The following is a 25,879-nucleotide window of genomic DNA, read 5'->3' on the forward strand; positions in this document are numbered from 1 at the left end:
ATAATACATAAAAAAATGAAGTAAATGTGAAAAACAATTCAAAAAAAAAAGTTTAAAAGGCCTTTCTATAACTAAAATCAGAAATAAAAACATGTAAAACGTTAAAAAGTCTCCCCTTAACTCGTCTAAGATAGTTTAAAAAATGTAAAAGTTTCAAAAGTTAAAAATTTGGAAAGTGAAACATTTTAAGTTAAAAGTTTAAAAAGTTAAAAATGTTACAAGAGTTAAAAATTTAGAAAGTGAGCATTTTAAGTTAAAAGTTTAAAAAGTTAAAAATGTTACAAGAGTTAAAAATTTAGAAAGTGAGCATTTTAAGTTAAAAGTTTAAAAAGTTAAAAATGTTACAAGTTAAAAAGTTAAATCAACTTGAGTTAAGGGAAGACTTTTTGAAAGCTAATTAAAAAGTCTAAAAAGTTTAAAATTTTAAAAAGTTACATCAAGTTAAGGGAAGGCTTGTAGAAAATTTCAAAAGCCTTGGCCTTCCCTTAACTGAACTTGAGTCCACAACAACCCCCATTCCATCTCAACATACAGGCCCATCCTCAACTTACCACCACAGACATGAGTTCAGCTACATCAACTGTCCTTGTCTTTACATGTATGACCACCTTTACTCATGATACTTTTTAATGACAGTTTCATGTAAGGCTTTACTCACGGTTTGTTTCCATTTATCACTCTTCTATGATTTGCCTGGGACCATTTAAAAATGATAAAAGTGAATCCAAGTTAAAAAGGCCACTCCTCTCCGTCTCCCCTTCACTCACTCTGAAGCATGTTTCTCGCGTCAAGCAAACCGTTGCCATCGATAAGTATTTTCCAATTCGATGTTTTCTCCATTTGTAATGCCAGCCAGGCAACAGGTTTATTGCTAGCATCATGCACAAACCTCAGTGTCCAAAATAGGGGTGGATTTCATTGCCACCAATTTATATTATCAGTATAAAGCTGCTTTTCCAGCTATCGCTATCCACATGGGTTGGTAGTTATTTTCTATGTGGAAATTGTGAGGCTAACGGCAACATTACGTTTACCATTCTGAGCCCCAGATCCCATTTCATCTCTAGTCAACAAATTACCCACCACATCCCACCACTAATATTATACACTTACGCCATTCGACGTCTGTCCTCGTTGTTTTTCCAACTACTGAAAAACATGATATAGATTTGACTTACCTTTCACTGGTCAAAACACAGAAAACAGGATTGTGATAGCTGTTGTATGTTCGCACGGAACCTGAATAAAGAGCACAGAGGTCGAGAGAAAGAAAAAGAGGTCAAGTAATGAGCACTTCCACTCTGGATCCCATCTCTCCTCAAGTCAACAAATCACCCACCGCATCCCACCACTATTATTATACACTTACGACACCGTTGACGTTTCGATTTCCATCCTTGTTGTTTTAGAAAATGCTGATTTAGCTGTGACTTACCTTTCACTGGTCAAAACACAGAAAACAGGATTGTGATAGCTGTAGTACGTTTGCAGGACACCTGAATGAAGGGCACACTGAGGTCGAGAGACAAAAATGAGGTCAAGCAATGTGTTTTTGTCAGTGGTAGCAGTGGCTATGAGTTGCGTGTAGCCTTTCGAGCGGAACAAATCAAGAATGGGCTTGAATGAGGCAGATAGCATATCTTCATTAAAATCTCCACATACCAAGATCTGATGATGCTCCATTACTTCAAGGTACCGCAAGAGATTTCCCAAGCTTGGCAGAAAAGTGCGCAGACTGTTGCCTGGAGGCCTGTAAACGGCAGCAATCAACACATTGAGGGGATCTTCAAGTTTCACCACAACAAATTCAATGTCGGTCACACCCTGAACGTATTTCTTTTCCTGGGCCGCGATGTGACTTTTGACACAAATACCTACGCCGCCACCACGTTTTGTCGCCAAGTCAGGACAGTTTGTGTAAGAATCACTTCGGTTCCTGCAAAACATCGTGTAGCCTTCCAAGCAAGCACGTCCATCGGCCACTGATCCTTGGAGGTGTGTCTCTGTGAAGCACAAAACATCAGCGAAAAGCAGTTCGTGATGAGACACGATATCTTGCACGTGACAAGACAGCCCTTTGGTGTTATGATGGACGACAACCAGGTGATTTGCCCGATCTACCGACGGCATCACGTGAAGGAGGGGCATGACGCTCTCCAAAGAATCCTCTGCCATCTCAGCAAGAGCAGCAGTGATTTGTGGATTTGCATGAAGCCTTCTCTCATCCATATGCAGAATATGCAGACCACTGAGCGAAGTCACTCTACTCAGAGCTACGTACCCCATGCCGTGTTCGAAAACACCTTTCAGCGAAACTGCAGCCTGTGACGTTGTCATGCCTTGTACCTTGTGGATCGTGCAGGCAAAAGCAAGCTTGATGGGAAACTGTCGGCGCGTCACTCCAGCCTTGTTCAGCTTCTCCTCCAGTCTGTCAATGTACACGGGGTTAGCAGCACGCGCTGTGTTACTCACATGATCGAGTTCCAACCCAAGTTTCTGGACACGGGCTTCATTTGGATAGTTCACCAATTTGACAACTTTTGCAAACATCCCGTTGCACAGACCTGATTGAACATCAACGTTCCGTGTGATCATAACACGAGCACCCAGGGCAACTTTGATGGAGTCCGGGAGCTCATTCTTAGCGCCTTGCACAGGGGAAGCTTGCCTTGCCATTCTGCCAGTTCCTTTGTCTTTCTTGTAGTCATCCGCGTCAATCTGCACAATGTCCTTATGAAGCAGTTCCAGCATCGCAGAGTTATGGCCATCCACCTGTTTATTGGTGGCAAAAACATGCAGAATATGCTTTGGACACATTTCTGGGGAAGTGTACCTCGTGGCAAGGAGAGCTCTGTCCATTTCCGACAGTTCATCTGACTTTTCTTTGACGCGGAGTCGGTTCAGCAGTTCGGCAAAGGCGACATCGTCTTTCTGCCTCATGATGGCGGTGAGCGTGATCTTTTTGAAGTCGTCACGCCAGTGGTCCAGCCGCGTAGGATCGTACACGCACAGAGGTTTGGACTGTCTCACGGGAGGGAGCTGAAAGAAATCTCCAACAGCAAGAACAGACATGCCACCGAAAGGTAAATTAATTCCTTTGATTTGTTTCAACCTGGCATTCACGTAGGCGAAGAGGTCTTTCGACACCATGGAAATCTCATCGATGATGAGTATTTCGGCGATGGACAGCTCGGCTCGGACTTCGTCCAGTTTATTGCCCAGCCCGTGGTACGGGGGTTTGAGACTTCTCGGCAGTTTGAGTAGACAATGCAACGTTGCCCCGGAAATGTTGAACGCCGCCGTGCCAGTGAAAGCTGCGAGAACAACCGTTTGCTTGGAAATGTCGGCCTCCTCAGCCAGTCGTGGTAGTCTCTGCAGTATTTTGGTAGCGTCAGCGTGGATACACTTGATGAGATGAGATTTGCCGGTCCCGGCGCCACCGTTGATGTGGTAGAAGAACTGCTCAATGGGCTTTGAGCTACACACACGTTTTATGCACCAATCTCTGACCTTGTAGAAGACGGACGCTTGCTTTTGGTTCAGGTTACGATACATGTCGCGTAACACCGCGGGATCGATGGCAGCAGGCTCTGTCACGATGGACATTTGCGTTGTTTTGGACCTGACGTTATAGTCCGGGACATTTTCCTCCACGTTGTCGTTCGGTTCATCTCTCGCGTTCATTTCCTCAACGCATTCGAGTCTTTGCAACTCACTCTCGGGAGCCAGGTGGCACCATTCGTTTATGACGAGCCCACTCTCCTCCACCTCTTGGATGGCGTTGTCAATGTCTCGACTGTATTTCTCATACCTTTCTCTGTTCCTTCTGACAATTTGGCACACGCGCTCCACAGAGTCGTTATACGGTAACTGGACACAGGCGTTATCATGAAACAACTGATAGGAAGGACAGCGTTCAGATTTTAATTGGCAATCAGCACGATGAGGCAGGTACAGCTTGAGCAAGCAGCAGTAATATTCCTCCGGATTCTTTTGTTCAGAGTATTTGCAGTATTTGATGACGGCATGTTTTTCTGTTCTTTTCTGGACAAAGCCCATGTCGTTGAGCAGAGGCAAAACATTCTTACCTTTTGCTTGTTTGCCATAAACAATTCTGCACGTTGATGCAAAATCAGCCAAGCACATGACTTCAAATTCCTCAGTTTGAGGTCTGGATTTGTATTTTTCCGGCAGGCCAGTCATCCACACTTCATGAGATTCCTGCGTTTTGCCCTCAAGGAGTGAGAGAGGATAACTCATTTTCAGCGCATTGTCACTCGTTTGTACAAATACCACCATGCGGGAGGACTGTTTCATATGCAAGCCGCACGCGCGTGCGACACATTCCTGAGCACTCACTTCTCTTTTCTTGGAGTACGCTTGCATAATTTGCTTCATTTCATCGCTCTCGTTGACATTTGCGCAGCGGGAGTTTTCAATGACCGATTTGAGGTATTGGCTCAGACCGTGTTCAGCCTTGCTGATGTAGCTGCAGATGTATGCTATGCAAGAGTAGGCATTCAGGATGTATTGGATGTCCAGGTTTCCATCCCAGGCAAGAAGCAAATGGCGGTTGTAGTTGTTGACCCAGCAGTCTTTCGGTTCTCGCTTAAGCACGACAGAACTCGACGAGGCCGTCATGCGCAAACAGTTCATGTACTCGTCACCGGTGAGCTTACATTTAGCCAGTAGCTGAGGCAAAGTCAGGGATGCCGTTTCAGGCTCATTCAGCAGATTTAGCACGGGAACAAGCTTGGCATTCGACGCCAAGCGATCGTCATTGCGTTGATCTCGATTGTCGTCGTCGACGGGCGCAGGTCTGACGATCATTGTTTCATGGCACGGTTGTTTGGGGAATCCAAAGCGGCAATTTGCACCTTGGTGTTTGACGCACGATTTGGAGTGACTTTTGCTGTGCATCTGAACCTCTGTGACCTTTTTGTACAATTCCGGTTCCTTCTGCGGGTCTGGCAGCTCGGCCGAGATGTAGCGAGACACAAAATGACAGATGGCTCCATCCGTGGCTTCCTCAAATACAGGGGCACCTCGAACCCATATGAGGCAATGAATGTGAGGACTTCCTCTGTGTTGAAACTCCAGTCGGTAAAAGTAGTCGACGACCTCACCAATCGGTTGCGCCGGAGAGAGGATCAAATCTCTGAACAGAGCTTCCACACGCTTGTCGAACATGCGCATCGTCGTCACAGGATTGCTGCGTAGGATCTCACACTTGGTAGCCCAGTCAAGTTGGGCGAAATCCACTACTTCACCTTGTTGCGCTTTGATGGCGGTGATGACCTCTTCCCAACGCATTTCGGCAGCAGAAAATGTGCAAAAGAACGTGGGTGTGCCCAGCTGCCGGATCATAGCAAAAAGATCTTTGGTGGTTTTCTCCCAATAGGCCGGCGTACCTCTCAGCGGTGTCATGAATCGGACAGCATCTTTGCTGCGCACCAGTTTCTCAACTTCACGTTTGTCCTGAAGCATGGCATTGTTTATCCTTCGACCATCCCTGGTAAAAGGCTTACCTTTGCGCAGCTGTATTGTCATGCTCGACGTTGCCTGGTAAATTTCAGTCACAAACTGGGCAAAGAACAAGTAGTTGGTATCTCGAGCAAAGCGTTCATCCACGCAACACAGACGGGTTTTGAAATATTTGCTTGGTGTGAGTTTTATTGCTCTCTCTTCATCGAGGGTGTTTTGACCAGTGGGAAACTGCACCGGAAAAGCCATGGCCTCAAGCTTGGGAGTCCTGAAAAAACTTACTGGGTTGTTTCTTTCTGCAGGAGCAACACAATAAATGCCCTCTGTAAAACTCATAATTTCCTCTGACACATCATTGGGTTGGAGACATGATTCAAGTATCACTCCACCATTTGTTTGATCACCGTCTTCCGAATTTTCTTGTTGCTGTTTGTTACCACTGTTGTCATGTTGAGAGTCACTGTTCATCCCACACAGAGCATCACTTTCAAATCTGTACATCTCCTCCAGAGCTTCCTCATTGTACTCACTGTCGCTCATTTGCGCTTCATCGGAGCTGCTCTCATCGTCAGTGAGGGTTGGGTCGCAAAGGTCCGCATCGTCGCGAATGGTTATGTCTCTGTACTGTGGATGGACTTGTTTCAGTTTTATCAGAGCGCTCATTAGCTTGGACCAAGTGACGGTTTGAAACAACTGATGGCCTTTGTAGGTAAGCCGTCTCTTCAGTTTCACTCTCAACATCTGTGACCTACTTCTTAGTCTGGGCAAGACATTGACCGTCTCTTGTACTTCCGATGGCACGCACACCACATTTCCACGAATGGCTCGTTGTTGACCTTTGGGAAGAGGTACAATTTTGGCAAATGATATGCATTTGGAAATGAGATGTCTCTCCAGTATGTTCAATCCACACAGTTCCTTTGGAATATCAGAGAGTGTGAGATTGTTGGCAACAGCAAGTGCAGGCATTTTACCATCTTTGAGGTGACTATAGCAAGTGTGACATATCCACTCCAGTTTTCTTTCAGCTGGTACGCTGCACGAGGCCTGACATTCATCATCACAGATATGGACAAATTGTCCCGTGAGACAACTTGCAACAACATGTCTGTTTTTCTTATAAAATCTACGTTGACAAGGGCGTACTTGGTTGGGAAACAATGCTCTGTGGCAAACAGTGCAGACAAATGTGGGGCCATTCTTAATTTGGGCTTTGAATAGCTCAACAGCTTTCATAAGCACACAGTCATTTCGCTCCCTACATAGTCGGTTTATGACTTTGTATTTTTTCAAAAGCGTACTTACTCTGCGCATTGTTTTGCTCCTCAGTGAATCAGATTTTTTTTTCATTATGCGCCTCATGATTTCCTGATGTTTTAATCGGAATTCAGGGTTGTTTAAATAACGCCGTGTAATGTAATAGCGCTGCCTGTTTCGAAACTCAACATCATCACGGTAACGTTCTGTGATGTAAGAACGCTGTCGGTTCTTAAACGCAAGATCGTCACGGTAACGTTCTGTAATGTGAGCGCGTCGTCTCATCGTAAAATACTCATCTGTCCTATAACGACGTGAGAAACGGGAACGGTTTTGCTTCTTAAACTCATGATCCGTCTGACAACGTTGTGTAAAATAGGACTTATGTTTGGAACAAAAACGCTTGTCCTGATGATAACGGGTAGTAAAATAAGCCAATTTCCTTTGTCTTACCTCTGCATTTTGACTGTACTGTTCCTTTTCTTTAGAGTTCTTCATCATTCTCTTTAGTTCCATTTTTTTACTTCTCACTTCAGATTTTTCTTTTAACTTTTCCTGTGCTTTTATTCGCCGTTGGAACTTTCTCCTACTAGATTTCGGAATTTTTGACACATTTGGGAGCTGTTCACCTGTTGGGACAACCACTTCACTGTAGTTATCGCCAATTTTGTGGTAGTGACGTTCACCTGAACACTGTGTAGTCTCGCTCGTCTCAACACAAGCTACAATCTCAGCAACAGGTCTGCTTGCAGCAGCGTCATCGATGTTCATCACGGGAGGTAACTGTGTACATGGCGCCATCTCATGGTTACTTACGGGAACTTCAACAGGTTCAAAGCAGATCGATACAAGCTCATACGGCTCATCGCCAGAGCACCTCAAGCTTGTATAAACCTCCGTCAACTTATCGATCAGGTCGGACACACATGTGAAGAGCATCATGATCGCTGTGCCGTTGTCATCATGGAGGCCATCTCGTCCTCTAGAGTGGGGATCAAAAAACCCATACCTGCCTTGGTGGTCTCGGAAAACAGCAATGCACGTTAACCGCATAATCAGAAGCGCACAATTGACCCCTGAGGTCAAGCACCGGAGTCTGTCACGAAGGTTCAGGAACAGCTCATCTCCGTAGAAAGAGGTGAACAAACCACCCATTGACTGACTCTTTATTAAGACATGCTGCTTAGAAAAACCACGCACAACCCCTGGAAGTTCATCAGCCGTCAGAAATCTGTCCAAGAAGCATCCTTGGGCTTTCAGTGCAGCAACAGTACATGTATACAGTTCATTGCCAACATTAAGAACAGCATCAAGGTCAGAGCTGGTCAGGGGATTTAACTCCTGCAAGAAAGCCAGAAATGTAACAGAGTTAGCCACACATTGACTGTTTCTGAATTCTCCATACCTGGGATGAGCTTGGCTGTGAGATGCCAACACATACGTTACCAAATGAGGTTGCACAGAAGCCGTGGCTGCAGCGGGAATGTCAGGCCCAGTGTCACAGGAATCAGTCTCAAATTGTGCATCAAGGGCACGTGCAGGAGTTTGACAAAGTGGATCATGGCCACGTGCGTCAGTTTCAAAAGGCGGATCATGACCACGTACGTAAGTTTGAGAGCGTGGAGCATGACCGCGTTCAGTTTCAAAGAGTGGCTCAAGGCCATGTTCAGGTTCAAAAAGTGCAGTATTGGCACATGTGTCAGGAGTTTCAAAACGTGCAGAATCTGCACTTGTGACGTAATTATGCCGGGTAGGTAAGGTTGGATCACTGCATGTAACTGGCGGCGGGGAGCATCGACGATTTAAACGTCGCTCCCAGCTCAACTTTACAGCCTGGGATCGCCTTCCTTTCCTCGGCATGGCAAGTTATGATGGATGTGAGATAGAAGGAAGACAGAAGACAAAAGATAGAGCAGCCACAAAGAGGGTATTAGGGGGTCAGCCACAGGGTCCCTGGAGCGTCACAGAACTACAGGGCCACGGAGCGTCGCATAAATACAGGTCCAAGGAGCGTGGCAGAACCGCAGGTCACAGAGCTCTGCAGGAAAAAAAACAACATATATCAATAAGCTACAATGTAATTAGTCATACTTTCAATTTACAACGAACTGAAAGCAAAATTGCATTATAATTGATGGAGTTATTTATTAAAATTAGACATTACATAACATTGGAAAAATCAGACACAAAACTGTTTTAACTGTAGTTTTAACTTGTATACAAGAGGCTTATTAGTGAGAAGAATGTGGTACAAATGAATTTGTGGGTGGTATACCACATCTTGAAAATATGATGGCACAATGTAATGATGTACTGTGACGGTGTCTGTCGCACTGGAGTTTACGAGATAGAGAAAATGAAACTTTGATTATGGCGGAAGCATGTCTAACTTACAGTATACAATGTTACTGCAATGTACAAATTTAAATGGTACAGTGACCCCAATTATAACATAAAAGAATGCTAAACTAACAATTTGCTCCTGGATGCTTCTTTTGTATCAGATCAGGTATAAGTAATTTTGTCATCCAGCATGGGAAAAGACACATAGGTTGTGAACTTCAGTGCTCACTACTTAACCAAAAGCACAATAACAATACATAAACATAGTAATCAAAATTAAAGAAACCATTGAGTAAAATACATAAACAGTAGCCAGATTTAATCACGATTCCAAAGCTATCATCACAGGAACTTGAAATACAATGACTTTATGATAACATAAAATTGACTGACTGAATCATGCCTCACCTTGGAAGTAGAGTTATGTACTGCAGGGAAAGAAATAACAGAAAGTGGGAAACAAAAAAGTTAAGTGACATTTCCACAATGCTTTGAATGTCTTTTGTGATTACAAATACTGAGAGAAATACGGTGGAGAGATTGAAAGTCAATATTTCCTAACTAGTCAAAAACAGCTTTTAATGATACAGTAGTCACAATGCACAACTGTAGTACTAATGATAATTCATCATCGTATTTTTTAATTAATGTAATTTGACTTTATTCCAAACTTCAAGAGTACAAAAAACGCACAATTGAGAAACTAATCATTTGCTCCTGGATGGTTTTTTTGCACGAGATCAGGTACAAGTAATTTAGTCATCTGGCATGAAAAAAAGAGACCTAGATTTACATGTCTACTTTATATGTAAATGTAGACATGATATTTAATGTCATGACAGCCTCAAATGTTAGCATGATGCCATATGATTACTTTTAATGCCTTCATGATTTAAAAACATATATTTGTGGCATCTAAATAAACGCGAGGGAACAAAACTACAATATGACGTCATATTTGGTCGCCGATATGTGGCATACAAGTAAACGCGAGGGGGGGAAGACTACAATGGGACGTCATATCCGGTCACCGTGCGCCACCGTAAAAGTCCCGATGAAATCAGTCATTTATATACATATTTTTGCGATTATTGACTGAATCAAAGTTTGATATATAATATAAAATTCGACACAGCAACCGCCTCTTATGTTGAATCTCTTTACGCCTATTGCACTCCGGAGCCGAGCTGCAACCAAGGCAGTTGCTAATGCTAGCTAGCGGCGATGCTTCACTGCGAAAAAAACTCCAAATAAACGACTTCCTATGTGAAGCACCGCCGAAGCTACCAACCAAACGGCGCACAATCAGCACAACCGTTAACAATGTAACACTTAAATGTGTATACTTACTTTTTGGCAAACGCGCACACAATCACAGCAACAGTCTCTGTCGATAGCCACCGTCTGACTGCACACTGGCTCTTATTTGTTGTGTTATCTGTTTATTTATTATTTATTATTACTCTTATTATTTATTGTTTGTGCCTTTTTGTTTATGATGTTTTTTACTTTTGCGCTATGCTTGCTGGCTCCGTTTTGCTCCTCCTATTTATTGTGTTATCTGTTTATTTATTATTTATTCATCACTCTTACTATTGATTGTTTGAATTTTTTGCCTTCTTGTTTTTATATTGTGTCGCGTACTTGTATGTCTATCGTGTTATGTGTCTCGTCACCGTGGGATAGAGAAAAACGTCATTTCGGTCTCTTTGTGTGTTGTGACGTGGAGAGATTGACAATAAAGCTGACTTTGACTTTGACTTTGACTGCGCGCGGGCCGCAACAATCGCGATAAGCCGATATAACTCACGCGAGACTAGGCGTGGTGACGTCACTGTCCAACGCAACAATTTAACCCCAAAATGTACATTGATTTTTCAACATTCCATTATTTTTTATTTATATTACAGTATGCTTAAGAATAGTGAAAACCATTGTGTTCGATATATTTGTGGCCAACAACTAAACGTGAGGGGGGAAATACAATGTGACGTCATATCCGGTCCCCGTGCGCCACCGTAAAAGCCTCGATTAAATAAAGACATTTATATACATATAATTGCGATTATTGAAAGAATCAAAGTTTAATAGAAATTTAATTTGACACAGCAACCGCCTCATATTGAACCTATTTACGTCTATTGAACTCCGGAGCTGAGCTGCAACCAAGGTGGTTGCTATTGGACGTTTCGCTAATGCTAGCTAGCTAGCGGCAATGTTTCACTGAGAAAATAAACCAAATAAACGACTTGGTCGCCGAAGCTACCAACCAAACGGCGCATACACGAAACAATGTGGAATCAGACAAACAGCACAAAAGTAAACAGGAGTAACACTTAAATGTATAACTCACTTTTTGGCAAACACGCACGCGTTCACAGCAACGGTCTCTCTCGATACGCGCCGTCTGTGACAGAACACTGCGCGCGGGCTGCAACAATCGCGATAAGCGCTTATAACTCACGAGACTTGGCGTGGTGACGTAACTTTCCAACGCGACAATTGAACCCCAAAATAGACATTGATTTTTCAACATAGGACACTGAAACACTACCCGTTGTCAAGATGCGTTGTTTGTCTATTAAACATCAAAATGTATATATTTTACAGTATGCTTAAGAATAATAAAAACCATTGTGTTGGATATATTTGTGGCATACTCTCTCTCTCGTGTAACGTCAGAGCTCCAACTTGGTGGCGTAGAGCCACGCCAGCATCTCTGGTCCCAGGTCCAAGACGCCGGCCTCTGAGGGTGGTCTATATAGGGGGCATGTGTTGATGATGTGGTGGGCTGTCTGCTCGGGGGCTCCACACTCGCATGCCGCACTGTCCGCCAGTCCCCACTGCCGCATAGACGTGTTGAAGCGCCCAACAGCAGTTGTTAAGCGGTTCAGTGTGGTCCACTGCTGGCGAGGTAGTTCGTCTCTTCCTATGGCGCCGTCTCCTGGTTGCCAGACATAACGGTGGATGAGGGAGGGGCCAGCTGCCTCCCAATCCTGCTTCCAAGCTGCTGGCAGCCAGGCATCTCTGGAGATGTCTGCAGGGATGGAATTGAGCATCTGTCGTGCTGTTGCAAAAGTTAGCGCAAATGTAGCTATTTGGGACACCTTGTAATGAAATAAGGTCACGAAAAAGAAACGGCTTGGGGAGGTTCACTTTTGTGGTTAAAATGTTGGGACGGGTATAATCAGACAAAAATTATACGTAAATTATGGCGTAAATGTATCTATTTGGGGCACTTATTGTTCAAATGAGTTCATTTCCGGTTTAAATTGGATAACTTCGGGTTTGTTTGGGTCACTTCCGGTTTAATATAGCTGACTTCCGGTGTAGTTGAGGTCACTTCCGGTTTAAAAAGGGCACTTCCTGTTCATATGGGGACACTTCCGGTTTGATTTAGGGGCACTCCTGGTTTGCCTAAGGGCACTTCCGGTTTGGCTAAGGTCACTACCGGTGCATTTGGGGTCACTTCCTGTTTGTTTTGGGGCACTCTGGTGGGCACTTCCGGTTCATTTGGGGTAACTTACAGTTTGATTTGGGGGCACTTCCGGTTTGCCTAAGGGCACTTCCGGTTTGGCTAAGGTCAGCACCGGTGCATTTGGGGTCACTTCCTGTTTGATTTGGGGCACTCGTTCATTCTGGGTTCATTGGGTCACTTCAGGGTCAATGCAAGATGGCCGCCACACTGGAAGTGTGGGTCAAGGGTTGAATTGGGAAAGCATAGTGGAAGTGGGGGTGAAGAGGGTGAATATGGTAAGCATAAAGTAAACAAAGTGAATAAAATTGGAATGGGTTGAATCGGTTGAAGAATGTAGAAATGAGAAGGGAAAAAGGAAATATTGGAGAATTGGGTGTGAATTTCAAAATAAAAGATGTGAAGTTTTTGGTAAGTGGGAAGTTGTGTACTAGGTAGAAAAATGATGAAGTTAAAAGTTGAAATGGGTTGAATGGGTTGAAAATTGTAAAAATGAGAAAGGAAAAAGGAATTGGGTGTGAATTTCAACAGAAAAGATGTGAATTTTTTGGTAAGTGGGAAATTGTGGAATAGGTAGAAAAATGATGAACAGTTGAAAGTTGGAATGGGTTGAATCGGTTGAAAATGTAGAAATGAGAAGGGAAAATGGAAATATTGGAGAATTGTGTGTGAATTTCAAAATAAAAGATGTGAAGTTTTTGGTAAATTGTGGAATAGGTAGAAAAATGATGAACAGTTGAAAGTTGGAATGGGTTGAATCGGTTGAAAAATGTAGAAATGAGAAGGGAAAAGGGAATTGGGTGTGAATTTCAAAATAAAAGATGTGAAATTTTTGGTAAGTGGGAAATTGTGGAATAGGTAGAAAAATGATGAACAGTTGAAATTTGGAATGGGTTAAATAGGTTGAAAAATGTTGAAATAAGAGTAGAAAAACGAAATTTGAGAGAATTTTGGTTGAATTTCAAAATAAAAGATGTGAAGTTTTTGGTAAGTGGGAAGTTGTGGAATAGGTAGGCAAAAGATAAACAGTTGAAAGTTGGAATTGGTTGAATCGGTTGAAAAATGTAGAAATGAGAAGGGAAAAAGGAATTGGGTGTGAATTTCAAAATAAAAGATGTGAAGTTTTTGGGAAGTTGTGGAATAGGTAGAAAAATGATGAACAGTTGAAAGTTGGAATGGGTTGAATCGGTTGAAAAATGTAGAAATGAGAAGGGAAAAATGAATTGGGAGTGAATTTCAAAATAAAAGTTGTGAAGTATTTGGTAAGTTGTGGAATAGGTAGAAAAATGATGAACAGTTGAAAGTTGGAATGGGTTGAATCGGTTGAAAAATGTAGAAATGAGAAGGGAAAAATGAATTGGGAGTGAATTTCAAAATAAAAGTTGTGAAGTATTTGGTAAATTGTGGAATAGGTAGAAAAATGATGAACAGTTGAAAGTTGGAATGGGTTGAATCGGTAAAAAATGTTGAAATAAGAGTAGTAAAACGAAATTTTAGAGAATTTTGGTTGAATTTCAAAATAAAAGATGTGAAGTTTTTGGTAAGTGGGAAGTTGTGGAATAGGTAGGAAAAAGATGAACAGTTGAAAGTTGGAACGAGTTGAATCGGTGGAAAAATGTAGAAGTTAGAAGTGAAAAACGAAATTTTGCAAAATTTTATGCAAATTTTAAAAGTGAAAACTTGAAAATTTTGAATTTGGCAAGTTTGGGAATGTCCCCAATGTGATTTGAATGTGTTGAATTATGTGAATATGAAACTGGAACAACGTAAATGTGAAATGTTGAATCTGCCATTAAGAATGAATGGGGCAAAATTCGCCATAAATTTGTGAATTTTGCGAAAACGGAAAATTTTTGGAGCGAGAAAAATGTGAGCAATCGTGCCATGAATATTTGGAATAAGTGAAAAGTGGAACGGAGTGAATCGGTTGAAGTATGTGGAACTAGTTAAGCGTCAAAAAAGTGAGCGGAAGATGTAGAATAATAATAAAAGACAGGAATAACAATAGTGTGAAGGTCTTCACCTTCACACTAATAAAGGACAGGAATAACAATAGTGTGAAGGTCTTCACCTTCACACTAACTAGAATTTGCAATTCCTGAAGGAATTGCGTGTGAAGGTGAAGAAGTTGAATAAATATTTAAGGAATGCTGCAGAATGATGTTGAAACGAGTTGAATCGGTTGAAAAATGTAGAAATGAGAAGGGAAAAGGAACTGGGTGTGAATTTCAAAATAAAAGATGTGAAGTTTTTGGTAAGTTGTGGAATAGGAAAAAAAAAGATGAACAGTTGAAAGTTGGAATGGGTCGAATCGGTTGAAAAATGTAGAAATGAGAAGGGGAAAAGGAAATGGGTGTGAATTTCAAAATAAAAGACGCGAAGTTTTTGGTAAGTGGGAAGTTGTGGAATAGGTAGAAAAATGATGAACAGTTGAAAGTTGGAATGGGTTGAATCGGTTGAAAAATGTAGAAATGAGAAAGGAAAAGGGAATATTGTGAATTTCAAAATAAAAGATGTGAAGTTTTTGGGAAGTTGTGGAATAGGTAGAAAAATGATGAACAGTTGAAAGTTGGAACGAGTTGAATCGGTGGAAAAATGTAGAAGTTAGAAGTGAAAAACGAAATTTTATGAAATTTTGCAAAGTTTTATGCAAATTTTAAAAGTGAAAACGTGAAAATTTTGAATTTAGCAAGTTTGGGAATGTCCCCAATGTGATTTGAATGTGTTGAATGATGTGAATTTCAAACTGGAACAACGTAAATGTGAAATGTTGAATCTGCCATTAAGAATGAATGGGGCAAAAATCGCCATAAATTTATGAATTATGCGAAAACGGAAAATTTTTGGAACGAGAAAAATGTGAGCAGTCGTGCCATGAATATTTGGAATAAGTGAAAAGTGGAATGGAGTGAATCGGTTGAAGTATGTGGAAGTAGTTAAGCGTCAAAAAAGTGGGCAGAAGATGTTGAATAATAATAAAGGACAGGAATAACAATAGTGTGAAGGTCTTCACCTTCACACTAACTAGAATTGCAATTTCGGAAGAAATTGCGTGCGAAGGCGAAGGCAGATGTTAATTTAGAAACGTTAAGCGTTAAAAATGATGAGCGGGAAGAATGAAAAGGGAAAGGAATAATTGTGAAATAAATGGGAAAATGTTACAAATACATGTTACAAAAAAGGTACAAATGATGAGCGCTAAAAATGAAATGTTACAAATACATGTTACAAAAAAGGTACAAACGATAAGCGGCAAAAATAATAAAGGAAAGAAATTGGTGTCATGAAGAACCCACACAGGTTTCGATACCACACGGGAAAGCCGCTCGTGTTCTGGAACACTTGTGTTTCCCACTGAGCTAATCGGGTCCCTTTCTTCATTGTGGTTGAATTTGGTTAATGTAATGAATGTGTTTGTTGAATGCAAATACGAAATCAAAGTGGTGGAAATTGCTTAATGTAATGAATGTTGAATGCGAATGTTAGTTACAAATGTTAACGTTGAAAATGATAAGCGGGAAGAATAAAGAGTAAAATAATTTATGACATCCAATGCAGGTATCAAACCCACTACCGTAAACTGGCTAGGGTTGATATTGCCATTAAGAATGAATGGGGGATTTTAAGGCACAAATGCAAGTTTGAAAGGGATGAATCAGAAAATTTAAACGCTTCGCAATGAAAAGCACAACTGCACCCATCCAGAGTCAGAGTCAGCTTTATTGTCAATTCCTTTATGCCAAGACACAAAGAAATCGAAATTACACAGAAGACGAGTTACATACAAGTAAACAACAGGGGAGAGAGTTCAGGAGCCCCGCGCACAGACACTACTCTGGTTGGCTTTGTCTAATTTGGAACAAACAGACATACCATTGCGTTTTTCTGCAATGTTTAATGCAAGAAAACAAAATGTAGTATTTTTAACAGTTCTAAAAAGATATTTAACATGCACGTGAATTAAACTTACACTTTCGACCTGTCCCTCGACAGCAGGTTCAGCCACAATAGCCATTTCTCTCGTCACCGATCTCATATTATAGTCGGGGACATTTTCCTCCGCGTTCTCAGTCGGGTCGTCTCTCGCGTTGATTTCCTCAATGCACTCGAGTCTTTGCAGCTCACTCTCGGGAGCCAGGTGGCACCATTCGTTTACATTGAGCCCACTTTCCTCCTACTCTCTGATGGCATCTTCAATGTCTCCACTGTGTCTCTCGTACGTTTTTCTGTTCCGCTTGACGATTTCAGACACGCGCTCCACATGGTCGGCGTACGGTAACTGAACACAGGCGTGCTCGTGGAAAAACTGAGAGGTGGGAAAGCGTTCAGATTTCAACTGGCAAACAGCACGATGAGGCAGGTACAGCTTGAGCAAGGTGCGGTTATATTCCTCTGGATTCTTTTGTTCTGAGAATTTACAATATTTGATGACCGCAGGTTTTTCTGTTCTTTTTTGTACAAACCCCATATCGTTCAGCAGACGCAAAACGTTTTTACCTTTGACTTGTTTACCGTAAACAATTCTGCACTTTGATGCAAAATCAGCCAAGCACATTACTTCAAATTCCTTCGTTTGAGGTCTGCATTTATATTTGTCTGGCAGCCCAATCATCCACACTTCGTGCGAGTCCTGGGTTTTGCCCTCAAGCAGCGAGAGAGGATAACTCATTTTCAGCGCATCGTCACTCGTTTGCACAAATATCACACTACGAGACGACTGTTTCATATGCAGGCTGCATGCGCGCGCCACACACTCCTGAGCACTCACTTCTCTCTTCTTGGAGTACGCTTGCATAATTTGTTTCATTTCGTCGCTCTCGTTGACATTTTCGTTGCGGGAGTTTTCAATAACCGATTTCAGGTATTGGCTCAGACCGTGTTCCGCTTTGCTTATGTAGCTGCAGATGTATGCGATGCAAGAATAGGCATTCAGGATGTATTGGATGTCCAGATTTCCATCCCAGGCAAGAAGCAAATGGCGGTTGTAGTAGTTGACCCAGCAGTCCTTGGGTTCTCGCTTAAGCACGACAGAACTCGACGAGGCCGTCAGGTGCAAACAGTTCACAAAGTCGTCACCGGTGAGCTCACAATTAGCCAGTAGCTGAGGCAAAGTCAGGGACGAGGTTTCAGGCTCATTCAGGAGATTTAGCACGGGAACAAGCTTGGCGTTGGCCGCCGAGCGATTCTCCGCGTGTCGATCTCGATTGTCATCGTCTACGGGCGCAGGTCTGATGATCATCGTTTCATGGCACGGTTGTTTGGGGAATCCAAAACGGCAATTTGCTCCCTGGTGTTTGACACTCGTTTTGGAGTGACTTTTGCTGTGCATCTGAACTTCTGTGACTTTTTTGTACAATTCGGGTTCCTTTTGCGGGTCCGGCAGCTCACCGGAGATGTAGCGGGATAAAAAATCACAGATGGCTTTGTCTGAGGATTCCTCAAATACAGGGGCACCTTTAACCCACATGAGGCAATGAATGTGAGGACTTCCTCTGTGCTGAAACTCCAATCGGTAGTCAACAACTTCACCAATCGGTTGCGCCGGAGAGAGGATCAAATCTCTGAACAGAGCTTCCACACGTTTGTCAAACATGCGCATTGTCGTCACCGGATTGCCGCGTAGAATTTCGCACTTGGTAGCCCAGTCCAATCCAGCAAAATTCACTACTTCACCTTGTTGCGCTTTAATGGCAGTGATGACCTCTTCCCGACGCATTTCAGCAGCAGAAAATGTGCAAAAGAACGTGGGTGTACCCAGCAGTCGGATCATTGCAAAAAGATCTTTGGTCGTTCTCTCCCAATAGGCTGGCGTGCCTCTCAGTGGCGTCATAAAGCGGACGGCGTCTTTGCTGCGCACCAGTTTTTCAACTTGACATTTGTCCTGAAGCATACCGTTGGTAATTCTCCAACCATCTCGGGTAAACGGTTTACCTTTGCGTAGCTGTATTGACATGCTCGACGTCGCCTGGTAGATTTCGGTCACGAACTGTGCAAAGAACAAGTAGGTCGGATCCCTCGCAAAACGTTCATCCACACAACACAGTCGGGTTTTGAAATACTTGCTCGGTGTGAGTTTCATCGGTCTCTCTTCATCGAGCGTGTTTTGCCCGCTCGGGAAGTGCACTGGAAAAGCCATGGCCTCGAGTTCGGGAGTCTTGAAAAAGCTTACTGGGTTATTTCTTTCTGCAAGAGCAACAGAGTAAATGCCCTCAGTAAAACTCATAATTTCCTCTGACACGTCACTCGGTTGGAGACACGATTCAAGTATAACTCCACCGTTAGGTTGATCACCATCTTCTAGATTTCCTTGTTGCTGATTGTTACCCCTGTTGACATTTTGTAACTCACTGTTCATTCCACGCAGAGCTTCACTCTCAAATCTGTATATCTCCTCCAGGGCTTCCTCATTGTATTCAATGTCGCTAATTTCCGCTTCATCTGAGCCGCTCTCGTCATCAGTGAGGGTTGGGTCGCAAAGGTCCGGATCGTCGCGGATAGTTATGCTTCTGTATTGGGGATGAATTTGCTTCAGTTTTATCAGAGCGCTCATTAGCTTGGACCAAGTGAGAGTTTGAAAAAACTGATGGCCTTTGTAGCAAAGTCGTCTCTACAGTTTCACGCTCAACATCTGCGACTTACTTCTTAATCTCGGCAAGGCATTGACTGTCTCCTGTACTTCCGACGGCACGCACACATTTCCGCGAATGGCTCGTTGTTGACCTTTGGGAAGCGGTACAATTTTGGCAAACGCTATGCATTTGGAAATGAGGTGTCTCTCTAATATGTTCAATCCACGCAGTTCTGTTGGAATATCAGCTAGCGTGAGATTGTTTGCAACAGCGACTGCTGGCATTTTACCATCTTTGAGATGTGTGTGGCAGGCGTGACATATCCACTCTAGTTTTCTTTCAGCCGGTACTCTACACGACGTATGACATTCATCGTGACAAATATGAACAAGTTGTCCCGTGAGACAACGTGCAACAACATCTCGGTTCTGCTTTTAAAGGAGACGCCGACAAGACTGTACCTGGTTGGGAAATAAGGCTCTGTGGCAAACTGTGCAAACAAACGTGGGTCCGTTCTTAATTTGGTCTTTGAACAGGTCCACGGCTTTCATTAACGCACATTCATTTCGCTCTCTACATAGCCGATTTATGATTTTGTATTTTTGTAAAATCGTACTTGCTCTGGTAATTGTTTTATCACGCAATGAATCAGATTTTGTTCTCATAACGGGATAACAGGATTGCTTGAATAACGGTGTTTAAAGTAAAAGCGCTGTCTAGAATTAAATCTAAAATCGTCAAGATAACGCTGTGTAATATACATGCGCTGTCTTGTTTTAAATGCAAGATTGTCACGGTAACGTTCTGTAATGTAAGTACGTTGTCTTGCTTTAAACTCAGGGTCATCACGGTAATGTTGCGTTACGTAGGTACGCTGTCTTGCATTGAACTCAGGGTCGTCACGGTAACGTTGCGTTACGTAGGAACGTTGCCTTGCATTAAACTCAGGGTCATCACTGTAACGTTGCGTTACGTAGGAACGTTGCCTTGCATTAAACTCAGGGTCGTCACGGTAACGTTGCGTTCTGTAGGTGCATTGTCCCATTCGAAAACAATCATCTGTCTTATAACGAAGTAAGAAGCGGGAATGATCCTTCTTCTTAAAGATATGATCAGTCCTACAACGTTGCGTATAATAGGACTTTTGTTTCGTGCGAAAATGTACGTCTTGCTGATAACGCTTTGTAACATAACACCTCTTCCTCTGTCTTGTCTCTAAATTTTGACTGTACCTTTCCTTATTTCTCAGATTTTTATTCCTTCTCTTTAGTTCCTGTTTTATACGTCTTTGTTCAGATTTAGCATTCAAATTTACTTGTGCCTTCATTCGTCTTAGAAATTTTCTCCTACTTGATTTCGGATTTTTTGACAAGCGTTGGAGCTCTTTACCTGTAGTCCAAGAAACCACTTCGCCTCTTCCACCTTCTGCGGAGGCACATGGGTTTTATTTATATTTTATTTAAGAAATGGATGTTTTTTTAATTTTAAATTCAGTGTTGCATGTGTGCAATATTTAGTTATATATTGAAGAAAATTAAGCTTTTCTTGTTCCATATTTGATAATCAAAACTAATTTGGGTCTGCAGAATATTGGATTTTGATCCCACATGGCCAAACACTTCCTATTCGGAAACACTTGTGCTCCCGACTGAGCTAATCAGACTCCTTCCGTCAACGTGGTGGTATCTGCTGAATGTTAATGTTGAATGCGTAATGGTGGAATTTGCTTAATGTAATGAATGTTTATGTTGAATGCGAATGAGTGCGTGATAAAAGTGGTGGAATTTGCTTCATGTAATGAATGTTTATGTTGAATGCGAATGAGTGCGTAATAAAAGTGGTGGGGGGAATTTGCTTAATGTAATGAATGTTTATGTTGAATACGAATGAACGCGTATTCAAAGTGTTGGAATTTGCTTAATGTAATGAATGTTTATGTTGCATGCGAATGCGTAATCAAAGTGGTGGAATTTGCTTCATGTAATGAATAAGCGTTAAAAATAAGCGGGAAGAATAAAAAGGGAAATAAATAATTGTGAAATAAATGGGAAAATGTTACAAATACATGTTACAAAAAAGTTACAAATGATAAGCGTTAAAAATGAAATGTTACAAATACATGTTACAATAATGGTACAAATGATGAGCGTTAAAAATGAAATGTTACAAATACATGTTACAAAAAAGAAACAAATGATAAGCGTTAAAAACTAAGAGAGTAAAATAAATAATGACGCCCAATGTGGGAATCGAACCGGCGCGGGTTTTGATACCACTCGGGAAAGCCACTCGTGTTCTGGAATCACTTGTGTTTCCCACGAGCTAATTGGGTCCCTTCTTTCAAGTGGTTGAATTTGGTTAATGTAATGAATGTGTTTGTTGCATGCGAATGCGTAATCAAAGTGGTGGAAATTGCTTAATGTAATGAATTTTGAATGCAAATGTTAGTTACAAATGACAAGCGTTGAAAATGATAGGCAGGAAGAATAAAGAGTAAAATAAATAATGATGCCCGATGTGGAAATCGAACTGACGCGGGTTTTGATACCACTCGGGAAAGATGCTTGTGTACTGGAATCACTTGTGTTTCCCACGAGCTAATTGTGTCCCTGTCTTCATACTGGTTGAATTTGGTTAATGTAATGAATGTGTTTGTTGAATGCGAATACGTAATCAAAGTGGTGGAAATTGCTTAATGTAATGAATGTTGAATGCGAATGTTAGTTACAAATGATAAGCGTTGAAAATGATAAGCGGGAAGAATAAAGAGTAAAATAAATAATGACGCCCAATGTGGGAATCGAACCCACTACAGGAAACTGGCTCGGGTTGACATTGCCATTAAGAATGAATGGGGAAATAAAAGGCACAAATTTGCTAATTACTTAAAAACGGTAAATGTTATGAACGGGAAAAAAGGCAGCAAGCGTGACATGAATTTTTGGAACGTGTCAAAGTTTGAACGAGGTGAATCGGTTGAAGCATGTGGGAGTAGTTAGATGGCAAAAAAGTGGGAGGAATAAGTTGTTTAATAATAATAATAAAGTAGAATAACAATGTGTGAAGGCCTTCGCCTTCACAATAACAATGTGTGAAGGCCTTCGCCTTCACACAACTAGAACTGCAATTTCGGAAGAAATTGCGTGTGAAGGCGAAGGCAGATGTTAATTTACAAACGTTAAGCGTTAAAAATGATGAGCGGGAAGAATAGAAAGGGAAAATAAATTATTGTGAAATAAATGGGAAAATGTTACAAATACATGTTACAAAAAGGTACAAATGATAAGCGTTAAAAATGAAATGTTACAAATGTTACAAAAAAGGTACAAATGATAAGCGTTGAAAATGATAAGGGGAAGGATAAATAGTAAAATAAATAATGACGCCCAATGTGGGAATCGAACTGACGCGGGTTATGATACCACTCGGGAAAGATGCTCGTGTACTGGAATCACTTGTGTTTCCCACGAGCTAATTGTGTCCCTGTCTACGTACCGGTTGAATTTGGTTAATGTAATGAATGTGTTTGTTGAATGCGAATACGTAATCAAAGTGGTGGAAATTGCTTAATGTAATTAATGTTGAATGCGAATGTTAGTTACAAATGATAAGCGTTGAAAATGATAAGCGGGAAGAATAAAGAGTAAAATAATTAATGACGCCCAATGTGGGTATCGAACCCACTACAGGAAACTGGCTCGGGTTGACATTTCTATTAAGAATGAATGGGGAAATAAAAGGCACAAATTTGCTAATTACTTAAAAACGGTAAATGTTATGAACGCGAAAAATACTGGCAAGCGTGCCATGAATTTTTGGAACGTGTGAAAGTTTGAACGAGGTGAATCGGTTGAAGCATGTGGGAGTAGTTAGATGTTAAAAAAGTGGGAGGAATAAGTTGTTTAATAAAAATAATAATAACTAGAATTGCAATTTCGGAAGAAATTGCGTGTGAAGGCGAAGGCAGATGTTAATTTAGAAACGTCAAGCGTTAAAAATGATGAGCGGGAAGAATGAAAAGGGAAAGAAATAATTGTGAAATAAATGGGAAAATGTTACAAATACATGTTACAAAAAGGTACAAATGATAAGCGTTAAAAATGAAATGTTACAAATGTTACAAAAAAGGTACAAATGATAAGCGTTGAAAATGATAAGGGGAAGGATAAAGAGTAAAATAAATAATGACGCCCAATGTGGGAATCGAACTGACGCGGGATTTGATACCACTCGGGAAAGATGCTCGTGTACTGGAATCACTTGTGTTTCCCACGAGCTAATTGTGTCCCTGTCTACACACTGGTTGAATTTGGTTAATGTAATGAATGTGTTTGTTGAATGCGAATACGTAATCAAAGTGGTGGAAATTGCTTAATGTAATGAATGTTGAATGCGAATGTTAGTTACAAATGATAAGCGTTGAAAATGATAAGCGGGAAGAATAAAGAGTAAAATAATTAATGACGCCCAATGTGGGAATCGAACCCACTACAGGAAACTGGCTCGGGTTGACATTGCCATTAAGAATGAATGGGGAAATAAAAGGCACAAATTTGCTAATTACTTAAAAACGGTAAATGTTATGAACGAGAAAAAAAGTGGCAAGCTTGCCATGAATTTTTGGAACGTGTGAAAGTTTGAACGAGGTGAATCGGTTGAAGCATGTGGGAGTAGTTAGATGTCAAAAAAGTGGGAGGAATAAGTTGTTTAATAATAATAAGAATAAAAAAATAATAATAATAAAGTAGAATAACAATGTGTGAAGGCCTTCGCCTTCACACAACTAGAATTGCAATTTCGGAAGAAATTGCGTGTGAAGGCGAAGGCAGATGATAATTTAGAAACGTTAAGCGTTAAAAATGATGAGCGGGAAGAATGAAAAGGGAAAGAAATAATTGTGAAATAAATGGGAAACTGTTACAAATACATGTTACAAAAAGGTACAAATGATAAGCGTTGAAAATGATAAGGGGAAGGATAAAGAGTAAAATATATAATGACGCCTAATGTGGGAATCGAACTGACGCGGGGTTTGATACCACTCGGAAAAGATGCTCGTGTACTGGAATCACTTGTGTTTCCCACGAGCTAATTGTGTCCCTGTCTACATACGAGTTGAATTTGGTTAATGTAATGAATGTGTTTGTTGAATGCGAATACGTAATCAAAGTGGTGGAAATTGCTTAATGTAATGAATGTTGAATGCGAATGTTAGTTACAAATGATAAGCGTTAAAAATGATAAGCGGGAAGAATAAAGAGTAAAATAATTAATGACGCCCAATGTGGGAATCGAACCCACTACAGGAAACTGGCTCGGGTTGACATTGCCATTAAGAATGAATGGGGAAATAAAAGGCACAAATTTGCTAATTACTTAAAAACTGTAAATGTTATGAAGGAGAAAAAAAGGTGGCAAGCTTGCCATGAATTTTTGTAACGTGTGAAAGTTTGAACGAGGTGAATCGGTTGAACCATGTGGGAGTAGTTGGACGTCAAAAAAGTGGGAGGAATAAGTTGTTTAATAAAAATAATAATAAAGTAGAATAACAATGTGTGAAGGCCTTCGCCTTCACACAACTAGAATTGCAATTTCGGAAGAAATTGCGTGTGAAGGCGAAGGCAGATGTTAAGTTACAAACGTTAAGCGTTAAAAATGATGAGCGGGAAGAATACAAAGGGAAAATAGATAATTGTGAAATAAATGGGAAAATGTTACAAATACATGTTACAAAAAGGTACAAATGATAAGCGTTAAAAATGAAACGTTACAAATGTTACAAAAAAGGTACAAATGATAAGCAATGAAAATGATAAGGGGGAAGAATAAAGAGTAAAATAATTTATGACTCCCAATGTGGGAATCGAACCCACTACAGGAAACTGGCTCGGGTTGACATTTCCATTGTGTTTCCGACTGAGCTAATGAGGATCCTTCCTTCTTGCTGGTTGAATCTGGTTAATGTAATGAATGTGTTTGTTGAATGCGAATGCGTAATCAAAGTGGTGGAAATTGCTTAATGTAATGAATGTTGAATGCGAATGACAAAAGTTACAAATGATAACCGTGAAGGATAAAGAGTAAAATAAATAATAACGCCCAATGTGGGAATCGAACTGACGCGGGTTTTGATACCACTCGGGAATGATGCTCGTGTACTGGAATCACTTGTGTTTCCCACGAGCTAATTGAGTCCCTTACTATGTCGTGGTTGAATTTGGTTAATGTAATGAATGTGTTTGTTGAATGCGAATACGTAATCAAAGTGGTGGAAATTGCTTAATGTAATGAATGTTGAATGCGAATGTTAGTTACAAATGATAAGCGTTGAAAATGATAAGCGGGAAGAATAAAGAGTAAAATAATTAATGACGCCCAATGTGGGAATCGAACCCACTACAGGAAACTGGCTCGGGTTGACATTGCCATTAAGAATGAATGGGGAAATAAAAGGCACAAATTTGCTAATTACTTAAAAACGGTAAATGTTATGAACGCGAAAAATACTGGCAAGCGTGCCATGAATTTTTGGAACGTGTGAAAGTTTGAACGAGGTGAATCGGTTGAAGCATGTGGGAGTAGTTAGATGTTAAAAGAGTGGAAGGAATAAGTTGTTTAATAAAAATAATAATAACTAGAATTGCAATTTCGGGAGAAATTGCGTGTGAAGGCGAAGGCAGATGTTAAGTTACAAACGTTAAGCGTTAAAAATGATGAGCGGGAAGAATACAAAGGGAAAATAGATAATTGT

The 25,879-nt window shown here is 41.2% G+C and overlaps 1 protein-coding gene across 1 annotated transcript; it reads right to left on the minus strand.

Annotated features, from left to right (window-relative positions):
- Window positions 1-2,099: 2,099 nt before the first annotated feature.
- On the minus strand, window positions 2,100-4,830 carry LOC133143026 (uncharacterized). The gene is made up of 4 exons (XM_061264752.1): window positions 4,360-4,830; window positions 2,834-4,233; window positions 2,669-2,772; window positions 2,100-2,428 (listed from the first exon to the last, which is right to left on the minus strand). Exons 1-4 carry the CDS (start codon window positions 4,828-4,830, stop codon window positions 2,412-2,414), a joined length of 1,992 nt encoding a protein of 663 aa, XP_061120736.1. The 3' UTR covers window positions 2,100-2,411.
- Window positions 4,831-25,879: the final 21,049 nt, after the last annotated feature.

Source organism: Syngnathus typhle, linkage group LG18, assembly GCF_033458585.1.
Source record: "Syngnathus typhle isolate RoL2023-S1 ecotype Sweden linkage group LG18, RoL_Styp_1.0, whole genome shotgun sequence".
Taxonomy (NCBI): domain Eukaryota; kingdom Metazoa; phylum Chordata; class Actinopteri; order Syngnathiformes; family Syngnathidae; genus Syngnathus; species Syngnathus typhle.

Excerpts from the sequence above, each read along its gene's own strand:
- LOC133143026 (XM_061264752.1), bottom strand. The coding sequence starts at position 4,830 with ATGATCGTCAGACCTGCGCCCGTCGACGACGACAATCGAGATCAACGC. Across the intron at positions 4,234-4,359 it reads CGTACTCCAAGAAAAGAGAA|GGCAAAACGCAGGAATCTCA; the intron begins GTGAGTGCTCAG and ends TCACTCCTTGAG. Across the intron at positions 2,773-2,833 it reads AGAGCTCTCCTTGCCACGAG|GTGGATGGCCATAACTCTGC; the intron begins GTACACTTCCCC and ends ACCAATAAACAG.